The sequence below is a fragment of the Cottoperca gobio genome, chromosome 21, assembly GCF_900634415.1.
Source record: "Cottoperca gobio chromosome 21, fCotGob3.1, whole genome shotgun sequence".
Lineage (NCBI taxonomy): Eukaryota > Metazoa > Chordata > Actinopteri > Perciformes > Bovichtidae > Cottoperca > Cottoperca gobio.
Window position 1 is genome coordinate 5,998,666 of NC_041375.1, and position 20,991 is coordinate 6,019,656.

A 20,991-nucleotide genomic window follows, 5' to 3' on the forward strand; every position below is an offset into this window, starting at 1 on the left:
CATTTTTCATGATCACAGTACACAGAACAAAGGATGTAATATGGCTTTTGCATTGTTATGTTGTTCTTTGCAAATGATCAGTTTCGTTTTCCACGACTGTTGTTACTCATTAGGCTTTATTACCACCTTGGGCATAGAACCCTATTACAAAGTCATGTTGTTGATATGCGTTAAAAATGGAACAATGCCAGCACATTAATTTTGAAGTTTTCCTAAAGGCATCTGGTTAATGAAAAATATGAGCACATTTAAGAGAGGCAGCCTGTATTATTTATAAGTTACACATACTTTAGTGATGATAAATTGAAGTTGAATTAATTGATTATAACTAATAACATGGTTGGATTTCCTAATCCTCATGTCTCAATCTGAAAATGGATTTAACATATTGTTAATCTGACCATGACAATCTATAATACACAATTCTTAATGAGACAAAACACCTCAGAATATATGCTGGATGTGTGCGCCTCGTAGAAGCAGTTATATGGTTACCATCAACAATGTGAAAAAAGGTCACTTGATAGTCCTGACGAATAGAATGACCTTGTGGTTAAAGATGGAAAGGTTCCTATACTGAGGCCATCAACAACCATTGGCCCAGTTGAATGTGACAATAGTATGTTTACTCATGGTAGATGAACTATTTGCTCAGCCACGCCTCTCAGAAGGGGGTTTCACATTGCTCTTAGCCTGGGGCTAAGGGAGCCTGGGGCTTAGGGAGCTGTTAGCCTGTGGCTAAGAAAGCTTTCACATTGGCCCAATCCTTCCACGTTCCAAGGTGGGCTAACCCCGACTTTAAGCCGGGGCTTGCTGGCTCTGCTCCGGAGCCTCCAGTTTGCGGCGTTATCCCCTGAAAGTTGACTGAATACAGGACTAAAAGTTGCCAGTGTGAAACAGAGCCAAAGTAAACAATGGAATTTGCATCACAATTATGAGCCAGTAGAAGTGCATTGTGAATCGTATAGACCTGGGCTTAGGTTAAACTTGGGTTGTGTGAAAAGGAGCTAAATTATCCTAGGGTCAACTCCTCAGACTATGCAGTTTGAAAAGTCATGAAGTTGAATTCAAGTGTGGCCCACACAATGATACTGTTGGCAGATTTGACAGGTCATTTGTCTAACAATGGGTCTTTGACTTCAGTGAGAAGGAGACAAATGCAGTTGTGTAATTTGTATCAGCTGCTTAGCTGATTAATGCTAATTCCATGGGTCTGATGGGAACCATTTCTCCAGCTGAGTTTTTTTTTTCTTCACATTTCCAGATTTGATGGCTACACACATGTATAATGTTAACTTAACAAACTCAAGTGTCCACAATAGTTGTTGACAACATATAAATCCAGGAGCAGCTTTGTTCTCTTGTTGCAGGGTTTGGCTATTTGGTGGCTTGTAGACAGGTTGGACAAGCAACACTGGAGGAGTTAGTTTAATTGGAAAATGATTGCATCAACCAAGTACATAAACAATAATAAATAACACCCAGAGGATACATGGATGATTGCATGTGTTCCATACCTGTCTGTGCATCTACTATACGTGTGTGTCAGTATCTGAGTGTGTCCGTGCTGCCTGTATGTAGAGACTCTAAGACTTCTGGGTTGTTTTTTATAGTTCATTAGAGTGAAATGAAAATTGTAGCTAAAAATGATTTTCCCCACTGGAATCTGGATGGATGGGGAGACGAGCCAGGTAAGTGTTGAATTAAAAATAATGCAGATGAAAACATCCAGATATTTATAACACAGATTTATTTCCTCTCACAGCTTTCTAAAACATTGGGCGGATATGCCTGCCACGCATAGATTGGATTGCAATAGGAAGATGCAGTTATGTGTGTAGTTTTTTAATTTGTTACATTAAATATTATCATAAAGTTCTGAAGTGAGGTAACTAAAGACAGCTGCCTTTCTTTACAGAAGGTATTTTGCACCAATTGTCAGCGATCAAAAGATTGTAAAAGAGGCAGAGATCTGAGCATACACACATGGGACATGCTCCTTTATTTTGCTCAAATGGAAGACTTAACTCGACCATCATCGTTGCCATAGTGCTACTCTTTGCCTTCATGTAGAACAAAACTGAATGCCACAATTAAGTTCAAGCCTGTTATGTGGCAGCTGGTAAAAGTATTTTGTGGTGTTGCGTGACGGAGGAAAATGGATACTCACACAAAAAAGTGAAACATTTTAAATGTGATGTTTTATAACTTTAAGAGAGTTCCTAAGGATGACTGAAAGGGTTAAAGGTCACTGCAAGCGAATATGACTGAAAGTTGTACTGAAAGTTGCAGTGAAAGAACGTGTTCATCAATAAGAGCATGGCAATACCTGTTAAGTGCAGTCTTCACAGTGCAGGGATATATTGTGTCACTTATGATGCTGCACTCAAGCTTTTGTGAGTTGTCAATAATATATCATAACGCTGCTGCTCTTGAAAAGTAATCAAAACAGCAGCAATTAGACCTTTCACCCCTGGGAGCTGAATCAATCCACAGTAGGACGAGCTGTTTGCGTTGGTTTGGTTGAAAAGCACTTGAGACTAAGTGCAGCGGTGCTGAGGTATGCGTGTGTAAAACACTACGTCCACAAAAGGAAACTTCAGAATGTCAGAAGAGCAACTTTCTCTCTGACATAACAGCTGCAAGTAATAATATCTGTCATACAGGGCCGTAAAACAATACACCCTTAATACGCAAGCTTGTCCGACCAACATGAAATATGCCCCTCGCATGCAAGCAATGACACATCTATCAAAGTATTTAGATGCCGTGTTATTCTGCAGTGTGACAAAGTGCTTTCCCCCACTGGCAAACAATAACCTTCACCTTCTTATTGCTTGCCAGGATGGGAAACGTAATACAGTCAGACAAGAGGATCATGAATGAATTTGGATCCTGCAGGCGTCGCCATCTGCAGCAGATGTCTCGGTTTAATGTCCCGTCGTCATTCTCCACACCAGCAAATCTGCGCTGTAAAGATGAATCTGGAGTTTCTGATCCACATTACATGAAACAGCTTGGGCAGAAATATGAAGGTGACTGTCAGATATTAAAGCTGGTCTGAGTGTACAGTCTTACTCATGAGTAAGAAACGTGATGCTTTTTGATCATAAAGAAAATGACACTGCATTAAATAGAGCTATAAAACTTACATTTCTTCTATGGCATTTAAAGGGCACTTTCACAACAATTTTTATTGGTTCTCTGTTGGACAAGAAGGGCCGGTTTCAGAACAGCATGACACCTATTAGTGGTTGCTTTTATCTAAATTGAAGACACTTCCAAATAGTGTTACTCTTTTACTGTTCTGGGTGGTGACTTTGGCTCTGTGGCCAAAGTCAAAACTAGAATGGAAAGAAGTGTCCAAATTCCATACTAAATATTGATTCTTAGCAGGTTTTGGCTCTGTACCGTAGTGAGTGAATAAGTGCGTCCCTGTTTTGTTTGCATCCATCACGCAGATGACACATTCCCATTAAAGGTGCTATGCTATTCCCCTGATCAACAATCAGCGGTGGTAACATGCAAAGAAGCGGAGCAATGAGCTCGCAAAAAACAAGAAGAAGAAGAAGAAGAAGAAGAAGAAGACAAAGAAGAAGAAGAAGAAGAAGAAGAAGAAGAAGAAGAAGAAGAAGAAGAAGAAGAAGACAAAGAAGAAGAAGCCTCATAGAGGATCATAGATGTAATGCAGGATTTAAAATGTGCATATGTTTTATGAAGATGGACTTTTGTTAGACTTCAAGGATACACACAATATGTTGGAGTAAGAAACACTAAATGTAAACATTATTTTTTAATAGTCTACAAGAAAGCTCCACACAGGGCATCTTTCGTACGTACTAAAAACAGCTTGCTTTCTTAATTTGCTCTCAACTAGCATTATTGTCCCACAATGCAAAGCACGAGGAAAAAGAGACGCTGTTAAGAGCTGCAAGGAATTCAAACTTGTTGTAGATGGCGGTAAAAAGAATATTAATGGTAAGTGGCCGCAGAGTGTATTGTAACTACCAGGATGATCACATGAAAAAACATTATTTCCATACGAAATCATTGAAAAGGGTGAAGCTATAAAACAAAATTATTCTGAGCATCACAAACAATCTTTTAATGATCAGAATTATATCCATTTGGTACAACCCCGTTTGGAAGAACTCCAGTGAGCATGCTCACGAGAGTGGGCTCAAAACACAGACGTGTGAGGAGTTTTCTTCATCGTGTTAATACAACCATGGCGATACAGTTACAGAAAGATTTAGGAAAACACGTACAAGAAAATAAAAAACTAAATTCAATCTTTAGAAAGACACTTTGCTTTCTTTTTGTAAAGTGTAATTAACAATGTCTGTACTTACAGTATGTTATCATTGCCTGTTGTGTAAAGAATAATATATATATATTAATTTCTTACTACTACTACTACTACTTACTAACTGCAAAAACAGTATATTACAAAGATAGTAATTTGTACCGAGTATATACGATCAGTGTGAGATTGGAACACAGTTATTTTACAAACAAATGAACAAATGAAGCCATTAGTGAGAACTAGTTAGCCTTGAGCTCCACTGCAGTAACATTACTGTCAAACTTATTAAGTCTAATGTATTTGTAAATGTCTTTTTGTCACTGATTGTAACTGACTTTCTTTTTACATTCTGATGTTGAATGTTGCTTTATACACAGTAAAAAAAAAGAAAATACATTAAACTCGCAACTCTTTGATAACAAGAAGGTGAAGCTGAATTTTTCCAAGAAAGACTTTGAAAATGTCATCACTTCTGTAAGTTACAGAAAGCAGATCTCATGGGCCAACGTATTTTTGCACAATGCTCTTTCACCTATCTTGTGCAGCAGGGCTCTCATCATTAAATACATTACATTTTAACTCCACTAAAAGCACATACTGCTAGTTGAAAGACTCATTTGAATGATTCCACCATCAGGTAGTCACAGCGTCTCATGTTTCTTACACGTCATGACACAGACATCTTTACAGGAATTCTCTTGTTAAGGTCACAACCCAATGTGAGGAACATTCTGTCTGGGATACTTTTCTCTTCTTTCTCTGCAAAGGCTTTTTCTCTCCAGCCCTGCTGTTTTACTGAAGCACCAATGAGTCATAACCATTGTGTCCCGAACTCTCCCTTTGGTCTGCTGTCCCTTTTACAGCTCTGCTTGAACAGGTCACAGACACAAACACAGTGTTTCTCTGTGATGGTTGCACCTTTTTGTCCTCAGCTCAGGGCTTATGCTCAGTCTGTGAGCACAGACATTGTTTTAAAAATAAATAAGCAAAGGAAAAGGGACAGAACAGCACAAACAGCAGGATGTTCCTAGAGGTGGTAGAACTGGCAGATTGTTGGCAGAAATGTGAGTCTGAAACGATTAGTCGATTCATCGATTATTAAAGTGACAGAACATGTAACAACAAATGCTTCGATAATGACTCATTAAAGTTGAGCAAACCCCCTATAGTTCCAGCTTCTTGCTGTTTTTCATTGGCTAATGTATGATCAACTGACAATTTGGGGTTTTTTGGGCTGTTTTTAAGACAAAAGAAGCTTTTCTAAAAAGTAACACACATACGCTCTCCTTAGAGCTCAGCCTGCAAACATTGACCTTTTGTTAGGATCAGTGAGTGGGGAACAAAATGCAGACAGAAAGGGAGTGAGGATGTAGGTTTGGCAGGCAGGAAGGCAGACGGGAGTCCAGCAAACTAGAGCACAGGGGAAAACAGTGAGTGTCGGAGTACAAAATCGTTATAGCAACAACTTCAACAATGGAAGTAAAGAGTAGCAGCATGATGGCGGATCACATTGATCTGTTATTACAGATATTTTGTTTTACTCAAAAAGCGAGCATGGACCAACTCTTAATGATAGGAAGACTACGATTACGTAAGGAAGATTACGTGCAAGACTCCATCCTCTCTTTCCAACCTGCAGAGTATGACATACCCACTAAGGTTATCACAGTTCGACTGGGATCCAACTTTTTGGTTTTAATTGAAATGCTCAGAATGGTTTGAAAATGTAGTGTGTGAACCGGAACCCATTCCATGTTGTTGGAAAAGAGCTATCAGAAATATACCGGGACACGTCCATGGCTTTGACACCTTTAACCTTCTGCAATATTGCTGCTTGGATCCGACTAGTTTTATGTAGCATTTAATAATATGCATACAATGGCATTGTAATAAGGTAATCTATATATATATATATATATATATATATATATATATATATATATATACTGTAGTCCTTTTTTTATTATGGATCTGCTGATATTGTTGCTTAGATCAATGTCTTTCCACGTGATTGGATTACGCTTGTCTCCATCCAGTGGCAACAGTTACTTTTATGCATAAATTCATTTGATTTTGCTTACATCTGCAAAGATGGTCTTGCACTTTTAGGGGCAGAAACAATGAAAACCTTTGAAAATATGTTGAAATATATTGAAAAAGAAATTAAGAAAGAAAATAAATCTAAATAAACTGAGCCCGTGAAGAGATAAGGGAGGCATGGGGTGATACAACGTGTAGTCTAAACACGCAATAGATTCATGTTACATTCTACAGCAAAACAATAATTAATAAAACATTGAAATTCTCTCTGGAACAATGGACAGTATGATTCACACCCAGCGCTTTAAGAAAAGAGCTGACCGATAATTCTCCTCAAAACACGAATCACCTCTTCCACCTTCACATCTCTGATAGAGAAGTTCTTTCTGAATTATGCATTACTGCATTGCTCTAGAGAGAATGCTGGAGTACCCTGTGTCACATCTCTCTGCCCAATGGTATTAAGTGAAAGTCACCTGTATTTAGATGTTACACTGATAGCCTTTTAATCATGGTCACCCTTCAGTAGAGTGTTGTTATTCAAAGACTTAACAGATAAACCAGATAGTGAGTGTGTAGCTGCTGTAAGACATCCTCCAGAATCTGTTAGGACACACTGTGTTAAGTCAGAAGTCGCAACTGAATACTAATTTAGCTTCTAACAAGGGTGATTGATTTTGCGTTTTGTCAGCTTGTTAGCCAGTAAATCCAAAAGTCTGGCCAGCTAATTGTTGCCTTGTTCTAAACCCATTGTGGCTGAATGTCTTAAGCCCCTTTCCCACCGGACAAAGAAACCACTAACACCCACTAGAATCCGACAGAAACAAAATTAAACTAATCAAAAGCGTCTTTGTTAGTCTTTCCACTGTTCCAACAATCACCAACTCTGGTTTGAGAATTTAAAAAAGACAGAATAAGTAACAGATTTAAAATAAGTAACCACCGGGACCTTTTCACTGATAACCCTGCTTCTGTTGAGGGACAGTGAGTCTGTGACACACCGGTAACAAAGGAGAGGCATATTGGTATACTGGCAATGGGAAAGGAGTCTATCACCTATTTGTAGCGGGTTACCCATGTTTAACCTGCATATACGCACTATTTGTGGTGAGAAATGGGTATTTTAGAACCTAGTGGATGAAAGTTAGCCTTAAAGCTAAAGTTTGACATTTTGGGAACAATATAAATAGAAGTTCCTAACATAATGGTGTAATACATGTTGAACGACCTGCAGTCTGGAAGTCTTCTCAAATTACTGATTAGCATTATTGTTATTGACAATTTAGTCAACATCCTAATATTACACTCTGACAATATAATTTATAGTATCATGTTGCTTCATATATTAAAGATATATGATGTTTACAATATGTAAACAATTTGACTATTCTGTATGACTGCATCATAATAGACTCACGGCATGAGTTTGCACTGATGAGGCGAGACATGTCATTACATCTGTTCTGTGCTTTATTGCGGCTCGGTTTGGGAACCAATAAGAACAGGGTTAGTCAATGTGGCCAGAAAAGTTATTGGGGTGAGTCAGCTGCAGTTCTCTGATCTCTGCAGAAGGCAGGTCCTCAGGAATGCCCAGGCCCTTATTGGACTGTGTCCTGCTCACTGGACATTACCAAAGTCAAAATCTCTTTTGCTTGCACAGCAATGAGTAGAATTTGCAAATGTGATCTCTGCACTTTAGCACCTTATGTATTTAGCATTCAGCTGTTTTTTGTACCATCTTCATTTGAAGCAATCTCACATGTTTGTCCCTGTGATCTGTCGAGATTGTTGCATTATATGATTATGTTTTTTATGATGTTTGTATACCTGACCAACCAAACTTCCCTTGGTGAGATAATCAAGTTTGACTTGACTTGACTTTAGGTTTAAGAGGTTTACTTATTTATTTCACTGCCTCAACAAAACAACCTTTGGACCACACAGAGGAAAACACTTCATCATTGTCATTGTGTATGTGATGTAATCATGAAGTAATACATTAACAAGACTTCCACATTACAGACTGGATTATTAATAATGAGTAATATTTGTTGATAAATAAATCATTATCCATCTGTGTGGTGGACCATACAACCCAGTAGCTGTACACTCCCAATGGTGGAACACACACTCCTCATTCTGCTGTGATCAGCTCGTCACGGCTTGTGCAGTTGCAATGCCAATAAAGTGTGTTTGAAACCGAACCAGTCCACTGGAAGTGATGCATTTCTCACCATGGTTGCAATTGTTTTACAGACTCAAATCAAGTTTGAGCCTGTCACTGGCTTGTACATTGTTTAGGTTTCTGACAATCCTCCACAGCAAATCCTTTGTCTTTGCTGTCCAGTTGTCCACGTTGCAGAAGGTGGTAACATTTAAAGTTACAGATTTCACATGAAAGAGAATGTAAATGCAGTTTGTATGACAGATTTGAATTAGAAATAATCTCTAACTTTGACATTTCCCTTTCAAACACATAAAGGTTCGATTGCCAAATGATGGGAATTGGCACAAAGGAAAGGCTGACAAACAGGAGACAACAATGTACTATTACAACAATCTTACTAAATGAAATATGCAGAATTTAGATGCACATCAAACTGCAGATCTGAGCTGTAATGCCCTGATTCCAATACTCCAGGACCCGAGGGTGATAATATGCAACGAGTGCCAAGAAGTGAAACTTAGATAAGAGGTAGAAGAGATATGACAGAAAAGAAAGCAGAGAAGGAAGACATGACAGAGGAGGTGATGTGCTTCACGGGGGAACATAAGGAAGTTCTTGCTGAAAGTGTTGACTTTTGAGCTTGCAGAGGAATACTGGGGCTGAATCTCAAACCTGACTTGAGTGGAAATGTCACTGTACCGCAGGGGAGACAAGAAGTGGGCTCGCTGTGACCGAGTGGCCAGTGATTGCAGCGTGTGTCACGGCCTGCAGTTCATTTATTGAACCTTTTAATGTACACAGACTTTGAGTGTCTATATCTTCCTTCCCTATGTGTTTTTATTTTGTGCCCATGGATGCCTGGTTATGTTTTAAAGTGGGGGAGCAAACTTGGAAAGAAACATACATGGCAGGGAGAGAACAAGAAAAAAAGTTAGTTTTGTCTACAACACATAACCTCTTGGAGTAAGTCAAGAAACTGCCACCTAGTCTAGATTAGTTCGATTGAGGGTTCTATGAAAACCCTTTTTCTATTTCATATATTAATTTATATTTATAAAAATATTACATAGCCTAAAATGGCAGTAGGTTACTGCGTCTATGCGTCTATTTGCGTTTACCCTCCTCTACATTCCAAGTAATAAAATCAACATAATACAAAGTATTAATAGCCACGTTACACTTAAAAAGAGCAAACTCTTTGATTCGGCTCCTTTGCGAACGTCCCATCTCCACAGCCAAGCTAGCGTTAGGTGGGCTGACTGGCAAAGTTAGCTAACGTTGACTCGCGGTTCAAAATCGGTTCGGCAGTACAATCCTACTTTTAGCTCATTTAAAGTTTGGCTGGAGACAGTGGGACAAGCAGATTCATTCAACATAAGCTAGCCTATCTTTTCCTATGTTCTATTTTCAGTCCATGATCACAGTTAAGCTAATACTTTCTTACCTTTGTAAACAAAGACTCCTGTGGGAATTGACAGCCAAAGCATTCTGTAGCAAACAATCAGCAACTGTTTCGACTGAACCAACTCAAAGGTCGGTGCAAAAATGTGTGATTATTGTATTACCTGTATTTGTCAGTTGCTGAAAATAGTAAAAGGATCATTGATATAGGCTGCTTAAATATATTCACCCGATTGTTGGGACTGTATGATTATAAGTTTATTTAAAAAACTAAAACAATGGGCTAGCAATACTATCATTTTGACCCCCCCCCTTCGATTGAATAGTGGGGATGCATTTGCTCCACTTGCTCCGAGGGAGCCTATGATTGTGCCCCAACATGGTCTTCTCTTGCTCGAGTTTTCTTCTAAAGACATGTTTCATTGGATTGTGCTGAACTCTTCTTCTCTTTCAGATGTATCATTCATGGCTTTAGTCCTTGCATCATACATATATAAGTACAAAGCTGTCCCTGGCTGATACTCATTTGGTGCTGTAAAGTACATCATGTGTTCTTGCTTCTATTTTCTTTTTCTACTTTCTTAAGAAAGTCGATTTCAGAATCATTGGGGCTTTCTGGTCAGAACAAAAATAACACAAACTGAGATCAATGCAAACTATTGAAGATGATACTGTTTAATGTGGAATGTGCCGATTCTGCCTGACTCTTTATTTCTTGGTCATAAAGGGAAGTTATAGCGTTATGTTCAATAACTCACCAGCAAAAGTCATAAGAGTTATATTTCAGACCAATGTTGAATATGTAGAAAAACTGTGAACTGCTCAATAAGTAATGAGGTTTTTCTTAGTTTCTAACAATTCTTCTCCCTCTCTCTCTTAGATGACAAGAACCCGTGTCACTTATCCGAAGCTCCTGGTCCCTGTCGAGGGCTGTTGACGCGTTACTTCTTTGACAGCACGAGTCAGCAGTGCAAGCATTTCTTTTACGGCGGCTGCTTTGGCAATGCCAACAATTTCAGGGGCATGGCGGAGTGCCAGGCCAAATGTCAGAGCCCAGGTAGGTTGAACTTTTGTCCTTTTACAGTAAAGGCTGGCAAATAGCCAAGCTGCCCAGACAGACACATTGTTAGGTTCTGTCTAAGCCACTAATTACGTCTGGCTGTGAACGCTCCAACAATGTTGTTATTTGGTGGAAAATGAACTGTAGTCTATCTTTAAGAAAAATAAACATGTTATTCTAAGACCTAATAAGAGCCAACGTATCTACACCTCAGGCTTATAAGTCAGCTGTAACAGAAATAATGACTTTCTCTGCCATTACCTCCAAGCAGTATGCAAGGTGTAGAGTACACTTCTAGCTTCACGGACAGCCAAGGCAACGCAGATCACAGCTGCTGCACAAAAAGTGCAAACTCATTTCCTTTTGGTGATCGAAATCGTTCAACAAAAATTAACTTTTGGGGGAATTTTAGCTCACCATGAAATCACATTCCACCTTGATTTAGCATTTAAATCGTTTTAAAGTGACCAAGGCACACTCAATTATGCTAGACATAGGCACAACTTAAAAGTCTTTTAGATATTGAAATTGTCAAAGAAAAAAAACGAGTAAGTTGCTCGACTGTGACCAATTCTGCAGACAGCCATGTACTGAAAATCAATTGGAAAAGTATTTTTATGGATAACAATTTCAGATTGATGACTCTGTCTGGTTTCATTAGTAGATTATATGTGTTTGCAGACCAACACCCTTTCTAGTCCAATACTAATGAGATTAATCTTATTTTAATTATGATTGATCGTTGGGATTTTATGAGATCTTTTCTAAATATAGGCAAGAGTTCAAGTTCTGTGGAGAGCTGTGAAGACACATGGTCTCTGATATGACTTTTTATCTTTTTTTTGACAATTTAGAAAAGCCCACTAAGGCACCAGAAGTCCACACACAGCCACAATCCGTTGTTGTGCAGCCAACCTCCGTAACTGGTAAGACTTAATGTACCCCACACTACTTCAAGTGAAAGTTCTGTTGCTTGTTTTTCTTAAGAATGAACTGGTAAGACATCGTTCTAATGATGACCTTAGGTTTTGCAACCACGTGTAATTGAGGTTTGAATGTTTGTGCTTTCACACAGAATCATGGCACAGATACTGGCAGGGGAAACAGATTACTGTCTGTGTATGGCTCAGACAAATGAGATGCATCATGCTTATATTAGTGAGCCTCAGAGGTGCTGTTAGGCATATTTTTTAACTTCAGAGAGAACCAATCAAGCTGTTTCCCCCTTCTTCCAGTCGTTGTGCTAAGCTAATCACCTGCCAGTTCCAGCTCTGTACCTAAGATGTGACATGACAACTTGCATCGATCTACTCATTTCACTCTGCAAAAGAAAACAATTTCTATTTTCCAAAATGTTGAACTATGCCTTAACAAAGACTGATCTCCTGAAATATGTGTTTGTTTCTCAGAGGAATTGACTATTGATAAACTTCAGGTGCAAGCGAACGGCACTAATCTACAGCTTGAAGGTAATAATGAATGACTGCAATACTAACTATTATGTCAATGAAACTAACCACACACACAGTCGCTGCATGTGGCACTAGCTAGCTTACAGCTAACGCCTGCCAGTTTGGGGCAGTTAAACATGACGTGAGGTTAACGTTTGCTTTGCTTTCTGTCTGACCACATCTTAAAACTGAACTTTTTCAGTCTAGAAAAGTGCACTCAGTGTTCTCCGCCAGTTGTGTCTCCCTCTCCCCTCCCAGACAAAGAGTTGAATCACACTAAATTGTTCCTCTCAGCTCCGTTACGTTCAAGTTGGCAGTGAAGATAACAAAAACGTACTGTGCCTAACTTTAGTAGATCGTAACATATCAGGTATAGAATTAATCCGTAGTTCAAAATGAGACCAAACTTGTCTATGAATGTCAGTTTTTGAGCTACGACAAAGGCCAAAATGTTGACTGCAAAATAGTAGGTCAGGCTTGTTTTTAGCCTAGCTGATTGCCATAAATGCAATTTGCTACTGAACTAGTTGCTCATCACTAACGGCCCCTACAGGCCTGTTAAGAGGAGTGTGAAGTCAGCAATCAATGACGGAATAAACCAGGAATAAAAAGAGGAATAAATAGTCAATAATACAGTCACAAATAGTATATTAGTCTGATGGGTGCAGTAGTATGCAAGATTAGACAGACAGACAGACAGACAGATTCACATGCATGTACACACATGACCACACACATACTGTACTGCCGATCACAGTTTTTAGTCCAGTAACCTTGACCAGTAAAGAAAATTATTTCAAAGAAAATTATATCCAGATGAGACAGAAGGCACGCAGCCAGATGCAGCACTCGCAGTGTTAATTCATTACATAAGTCCCAGGGCAGCAGACACTTTGGATGGATTAACTGTTGTAAAGCATAATTAAATCTATCATCTTGTCTAGCAACCAGTCCGTGCTGAATTCTGGGTTATGCTTATACCTCAAAGAAAGCAAATCCAGTTCATTTATTCAACCAGTGTATGCTGCCAATAACTTACTGTGATACAATAACAAGTCCAGGTGCAGTGATGCATGGATGGAAGACAGTTTGCAAAATTGCTTCCGTTGTGCAAGGCAAAGGGCAGAAACAGAGTGCATCAGTGTCTGCTTCCCACAACCCATTTGTCTCGTATTCCCACTTACTAATTTTCTGTGTATTAGGACTGAGGGAGCATATATCACAGCTGTCATGTTCCAAGGCTCTTTTGTGCCCAGCAGGAGAGCACAGGCAGAACCTGGCCAGCTTTCCTCAACTCACTCAAAGAGTTATAATTTTAAGAATCCAATTTCCCCTCTTGTCAGGAAATATGGAGAGGGAAAGATTCAGGATGAGTTAGCCTCAGTACTGCCTCTTTATCAACATATTTTCTTTATTTCTGTCATGAGATCTCCACCATGTAAGCACACAAATGTCTCTCAGAAACAATGCTGGCAGGAAAGTTAAACACCTCAGAGTAAAAATGTAGTATTCAGATCTTAAATTAGACATATTCAGAGGATAATATGTTGTAATGCTTCATGTCAGTAATAAATATCAGGTGACATTTTCAAAGGCATTAAATAGTTGCCATATATCTTGAGTAAGGTGTCATTACACCAATGTAGAAACCAAAGACTGACATCTTGTGGTTATACAATGATGTACACTTTACATCCGTGTGTCTATAGAGGAACGTAAATTAATCTTAAACTAAAGCAGCTCTGAGTTAGGGCTCGGACATACTGTACATCATACTGCTGTTACAACTATCAATGAACATCCAGCGCTAATATAGAATCAAACATTTATTTTAGGGTTTTTCTATTTGGAAGTTGTGTATTTGTCAAATTCTAAATTGTTTTGCAGTGAAATAAAAATCTAATAATATTTAAGGATCTTATCTTGAGAATTAGTGCAGTTTGACTAAATGCATTTTAAATTGTTCTGGGCAAAAACTGTTTGTGCTCAAATAATGCAAAGAATAAAAAGGCAAAGGTTTTTTCTCAACCACAGAATGGGACATCAATGTGTGTGTATTTCCCTCTTAGATTAGGATTAGAGCACAAACGGTTAACACAAATGCTGTTTGAGACATGATAGAACATATTTTTATAAAGTGTTAAGTTTCTCCTTCAGATATCTTTGTGGTGTTTTTAGTTTCATTTAATTAATCCATTCATACACTTCTCTAATTGTTTTATGTAATTAAGTAATACTGATTTATTATGACCAAACAATACGCCCTTTGAAGTCGTATTGTTTGCCTATGAAAATCTATGTCCTGCAGTTGTGGGAAACACCACTCACAGTTACTAACAAGCTTCCCTGTGAGTCTCACCATGAAGTCAGCTAGAGAATAAATCAAAGAGGATAGTTTCACCCCCCTGTGGGAAGCCATGATAACAACTCTCACTTTTTCAAATCAGTCAATTTAAGTCTGAGAGCCTGCAGACAAAATCTATTCCAAAGTCAGACTGAAGCTTGTTGGGTGAGGATATGAGCTCGTGTGGAGTTAACAGCCAGGAGGATGTTGATAAAAAGCAAATAGGCATCATCCGTCTCCAGCTGCCCCGCCCCCTTCCGGACCCTGTAATCAAGCTGGAATGGATCCAAGTGATCCAAGTACATCGTGATTTAACATTTAAAAGACTAGGGCCTGTTCGGCTGTGTACATGGAATCGGTAGTGCTGCGTGCAGATTTATCAAGAACCGCTCATCCAAACAACTCCACACTCTCCACTGTGCTTCCATGGGTCCTCAGTAATACACCCGTCAGCTTTGAAGTCCATGGGAGGAAGCTTTTTGAGAAACAGACAAGCAGAAAGACAGACAGAGGGTCATTTAATTATAGTTACGATTACTATATGTAGTTACTTAAGTACTATTCTACTACCATCTGGTGGGCTGAGGAGGTATTTCTGAAATGGTTTATGGTTATTCTAAATGTGCTTAAGAATTCATATAGATAAAAATGTCAAATTAAAATGCATAATTTCAATGATCAGTTATATTTTAATACCAACACGACAATCACAACATCATATTTACAGCTTACTTTATTTATTTATTTTTCATGTTTTTTTACATTTCTCAATTATTTGGGAAGGTGTTCCTCTGATTTTTGTTTAGGGTTAATCAGAAATGAACCCCAAAAGTAATATATATACAGGACTGTCTCAGAAAATTAGAATATTGTGATAAAGTTATTTTCTGTAATGCAATTAAAAAAACAAAAATGTCATGCATTCTGGATTCATTACAAATCAACTGAAATATTGCAAGCCTTTTATTATTTTAATATTGCTGATTATGGCTTACAGCTTAAGAAAACTCAAAAATCCTATCTCAAAAAATTAGAATAGTTCCTCAGACCAAGTAAAAAAAAAGGATTTATAACAGCAAAACAAAATCAAACATTTGAAAATGTCCATTAATGCACTCAGTACTTGGTTGGGAATCCTTTTGCACGGATTACTGCATCAATGCGGCGTGGCATGGAGGCAATCAGCCTGTGGCATTGCTGAGGTGTTATGGATGCCCAGGATGCTTCAATAGCGGCCTTTAGCTCATTAGCATTGTTGGGTCTGGTGTCTTTCAGCTTCTTCTTCACAATACCCCACATATTCTCTATGGGGTTCAGGTCAGGGGAATTGGCAGGCCAATCGAGGACAGTAATGCCATGGTCAGTACACCAGTTACTGGTGGTTTTGGCACTGTGGGCAGGTGCCAGATCATGCTGGAAAATGAATTCCTCATCTCCATAGAGCTTTTCAGCAGACGGAAGCATGTAGTGCTCTAAAATCTCTTGGTACACAGCTGCATTTACTCTGGGCTTGATGAAACACAGTGGACCAACACCAGCAGCTGACATGGCTCCCCAAACCATCGCTGACTGTGGGAACTTCACACTGGATTTCAAGCAACTTGGATTTTGCTCCTCTCCAGCCTTTCTCCAGACTCTGGCGCCTTGACTTCCAAATGAAATACAAAACTTGCTTTCGTCTGAAAAGAGGACTTTGGACCACTCTGCAACTGTCCAGTGCTTCTTTTCCATAGCCCAAGTCAGACGCTTCTTCCGTTGTCTTGAGTTCAGAAGTGGCTTGACCATGGGAATACGGCTATTGTAGCCCATTTCCCGGACACGTCTGTGAACAGTGGCTTTTGATACCTGGACTCCAGCTTCAGTCCACTGTCTTTGAAGCTCCCCCAAATTCTGGAAGCGACTCTTCTTCACAATGCTGTTAAGGCTGCGGTCATCTCTCTTGGTTGTGCAGCGTTTCCTGCCACATTTCCCCCTTCCAACAGACTTTTTGTGGATGTGCTTTGAAACTGCACTCTGTGAACAGCTTGCTCTTTGAGACATTTCTTTCTGTGTCTTACCCTCCTGATGGAGGGTGTCAATGATGGTCCTCTGGACAGCAGTCAGATCAGCAGTCTTCCCCATACTTGTGATTTAGTTTACTGAACCAAGCTGAGTGTTTTTCAAGGCTCAGGAAACCCTTGCAGGTGTTTCGAGTTAATTAGACGATTCAAGTGATTCGTTGAACACCCTACTAGTATACTTTTTCATGATATTCTAATATTTAGAGATAGGATATTTGAGTTTTCTTAAGCTGTATGCCATAATCAGCAATATTAAAATAATAAAAGGCTTGCAATATTTCAGTTGATTTGTAATGAATCCAGAATGTATGACATTTTTGTTTTTTTAATTGCATTACAGAAAATAAAGAACTTTATCACAATATTCTAATTTTCTGAGACAGTCCTGTATATATATATATATATATATATCTTCTTGCAGTCCCACTTTAAATCTGATATATTTTCTGGCTTTCACTTCTGATTTACAGACGTGAAGCCCACAGAGCCGTGCTTCAGTCCGGTGGAGCGGGGAACATGTCAGATGGCAAAGAGAAGGTTTGCATACAACCCCAAGACCAAGAGATGCCAGATGTTTAAGTACAGCGGCTGCGGGGGAAACGAGAACAACTTCACATACCGGAAAGACTGTATTATCAAGTGCATTAGAAAAAGAAAGGGTATGATTATGTTATTCATTGGATTTCATTACTTTGTATTGTTTAATTGTAGAATGCACATGTACTGTCTGTAACACTTTTCATTGTAGGTTTCTCATCGTGAGATGTAACTTATTTAAGAAAATCTTTACTAGAAAATCTGGAAATTAACATAATATTTTTCTTTTGCAGCTCTTGGGAACAGGATGATCCGAATAAGGAAGAAAAACCTAAGCAACATTGTTGATCGCTCAGTCTGAACACTTGATCTGCATTACATCCTGCACGACTGTGGCGCCACCTGTATTTATGTCCATATGTTAAGTTTAGCTTTACTCACATCTATTGTGTTTTAGTGCTGCAGTACTTGTATAAAAGTCATTTAGTGTACGTGAATTAGCTTTGTAGTAACTGAATGCATAATCCACATTATTTTAATATCTCAATGACAAAGACACATTTGTTTTTTTGCTGATCTCCACAGTGATGCAGCGTGTACAAAGGCTTTTGTATAAACGATGTATTGTGTCATTTAAATTTTACACTTTCAGGGCTTTGTTATACAGTAAGCCCTGAGAGGCAAGTGAGCATTATTCTTTCCTGGTGATCTATAAGTCTATACGTCTGATCTGAATAGTTTTCTCTCCTTTGTTTATGACTTAAGAACAACTGAAACAAAAAGTTTAACCTGTATTATTACTAACGATTAAGGTACTTTTTTTTTCATCTTTGAAAACAGTTAAGGAAAACTATTTGTAATTGTTGTTGGAATACTCATTTTGCCCACAAGAGGCTGAAGTGCAATCATGTTTTCTGCCAGGAGAGTTTTCATTTCTCCATACACAGTCAAACACAACACACATAAAGCAACCTAGAAACACGTTTTCTCCACCTGTGGATGAACAAATACATAAGGAATTTATAAAGATTATTCTGGCAAAACCTGTAATTCACCCGTTCTTAAGTCCTAAACACAGGAGAGGAAACAATTTACATAAGACTTTGAAAATAGATTCAGAATGTATTTTCTCGCTTGCCCTCTTAGGGCTTCCATACTGTTATGATCGTACTGATATACACCAAAGCTGCAGCGATATTTCTGTTCAATAACAACATTAATGCTTGTCCTGCATATGTATTGTGTCTGTACAGTCATTGACGCTTTTGTACAAGGGGGATAGCTCCATTAATCAAAGTGAATATTGATGCATTAGCAGATTGAACTGGTGGCAATCCATTCCAGAATCAACCACAACACTATATGAAATGTCAAGCACACACATTCGTCAAGATGTCTTCACAGCTATAAATCAATGTGAACAAGGCAATGACTGCTTTATTTTTGCCAGATTAAACATGAAGACATTTTTGTTTTCTTTTTTTAATCAATATTATGCAGTTTCGTAAATCACTCTTGCAGTCCTGCTGGTGTTGTTGCTAAGGAAACACAGAAGAGGGCAGTGTTGTGTAAAGTAAGTTTTCAAAGAGGTTGTAAGCACTAGTCTCTGTTGACTTCACTTTACTGTCTGCTTTTATAACCATGCCTGTGATCAATTGTAAGAGTTTATGTATTAAACTTCAACAATGTTGCCTTGAATTTGAATGATGGCATTATTTGTTGTTTATAATTTTCTAAACATATCACAATTATATTGCTATCGTGATTTATTTTGGCCACGATAATCGTGTAGTGAAAATCTGATATTATGACAGCCCTAATTTGCAGGTTTACTAAAACAGAGATTAGAACAAATGCAAAACAGACGTGTCAACAGTCAAATTAGTTACTTTTTAGAATCATTTTGAAAAGGAAATAAAAATGTGTAATACAACAAATGTTTTTTGAAAATAAGATGACAAACAAATACAAAACTGAGGTTTGAGCACTAGTGAGGTGCTTTTGTGGTTGGGACTATTGGGTGTATGTATGTAATGTACATGTATTTTATTTTGAAAATAAATATGAATGTAAAAAGGGTAAGCATATTTAGCTAAGGCTTCAGTTTACTCCATGTTGGTCAGCATAAACTTGCTTTGGTTTGTCACTACTTTAAAAGTAATGACGTATACTTGTTTTTATTCTTATGTGTATTATGTGTATTTGAGTTGTATAAGTTACAAACGACAGAAGTAAACTAAACTAAAGCTTGGCAATAGCATGCATATCTTTATGTTGGGAAATAGGGCTGTAACTAACGATTATTTTCATTATCAATTCATCTGCCCATTATTTTTCTAGATTAATGGAAATAAACATCCCTGTTTCTTTGTCAGTCCAAAACCCAAACACATTCACTTTAATATTATATAAAACAGAGAAAATCAGGAATTCTCCAGATTTGAGTTGCTGATTAAAATAGAAAAAATACTTAATCGATTATCAAAATAGTTGACGATCGACTAATGGATGAGCCGCTCCATTGTGATATAACATTGGAACAATAACTTAACAGTACTCATACTCACTGTGTTTTGAGTGAGCAGACCTCGCCACTGCTCCTCAGCTGTGATGTAACAGGAAGTAGTGGGTTGCCTTCCAACGTCAACCTGACAGCCGCCTCAGCTGCGCTCATTGAGCGCTGGAGATCCGCTGTGTTTGGTGCTCTGCGCTGTGGCCGAAGACAGAAGACACTTTACGCGATTGCCTTGAGAGTTTTCTCCTGGCCGACCCCCTGCGCTGCAGTTGGATTGTACTCTGTGGTAGGACGCGCTGAGTGTGAGTTGTGTGCGATGCGCTGTGTCACTTCCATGTTTTCTGAGCTATGTGAGCGGAACTAATGTCGAGTAGAATTTACAGTTGACAATGCGTTTTGTTCTTCGCTGTGTGTTTATCGAGGTCATTTCAACTGTATGTGCATGGATTACAGAGTCGAGGCATGTGCATTTAACAGAGCACACTGCAATGTCCTCAATCCATTAATAACATGGGGACAGCAGTATGAGCATCCATAACTGCAGTTAAACTGCATTGTGCTTGTGTCCGGAGCTGGAGGTGAAACATATGGATGTGCGAGAGGAATATAGTGAAACAGACCGCAGTATTTTGTGGGTTTTGGAAACTGTTATGCAATCCAAGCGTCGTGCATGGACATGTATATCATATAGCCTACATATATAATGCATAGTGCTCATACAAAGACTCACCTTTATCCGCTTTAAGGAGCTTTTATTCACGAAGTATAAGATTATACGTCGAGTGGTGTAGTGAGGGTTTACTCAGCCGCAGCCTACAGTGTAGTCATGCTTTATGGAAGCGCGTAAAAGCCGTTTAAAGGGATTAAAGTACGACCTTTTACAACCGCTCAGATTATATTAACATTGTTGGTACATAAACTTCAAGTATCAGCCTTGATATGGGATTGCATGCATGGCTGACTCAGCTGTGGTTGACAATGCAGCCACAGAGTTCTCCTGTACAATATACCGGCTTTGACATCCATTCAATTGATTAAATAATCAATGTTAAAGTATATGAAGGGATGAAATACAGCCAGGCTTTTCAGGTTAATTAAACTGGAAAGCAA

The 20,991-nt window shown here is 38.6% G+C and overlaps 2 protein-coding genes across 2 annotated transcripts in view; both read left to right on the top strand.

Annotated features, from left to right (window-relative positions):
• The window catches only part of tfpia (tissue factor pathway inhibitor a), a 45,222-nt gene extending 25,774 nt beyond the window's left edge, over positions 1-19,448 (top strand). The window contains exons 3-7 of the mRNA XM_029458772.1: positions 10,795-10,971; positions 11,829-11,900; positions 12,384-12,443; positions 17,300-17,488; positions 17,660-19,448. Coding sequence (XP_029314632.1) covers positions 10,795-10,971; positions 11,829-11,900; positions 12,384-12,443; positions 17,300-17,488; positions 17,660-17,727 — 566 coding nt within the window. The 3' untranslated portion in view covers positions 17,728-19,448. The remainder of the gene's footprint in view (positions 1-10,794; positions 10,972-11,828; positions 11,901-12,383; positions 12,444-17,299; positions 17,489-17,659) is intronic.
• Positions 19,449-19,966: 518 nt separating this feature from the next.
• The window catches only part of calcrla (calcitonin receptor-like a), a 30,645-nt gene continuing 29,620 nt past the window's right edge, over positions 19,967-20,991 (top strand). Inside the window, exon 1 of the mRNA XM_029458771.1 lies at positions 19,967-20,183. The gene's annotated coding sequence lies outside the window, so the exon portion shown is untranslated. The remainder of the gene's footprint in view (positions 20,184-20,991) is intronic.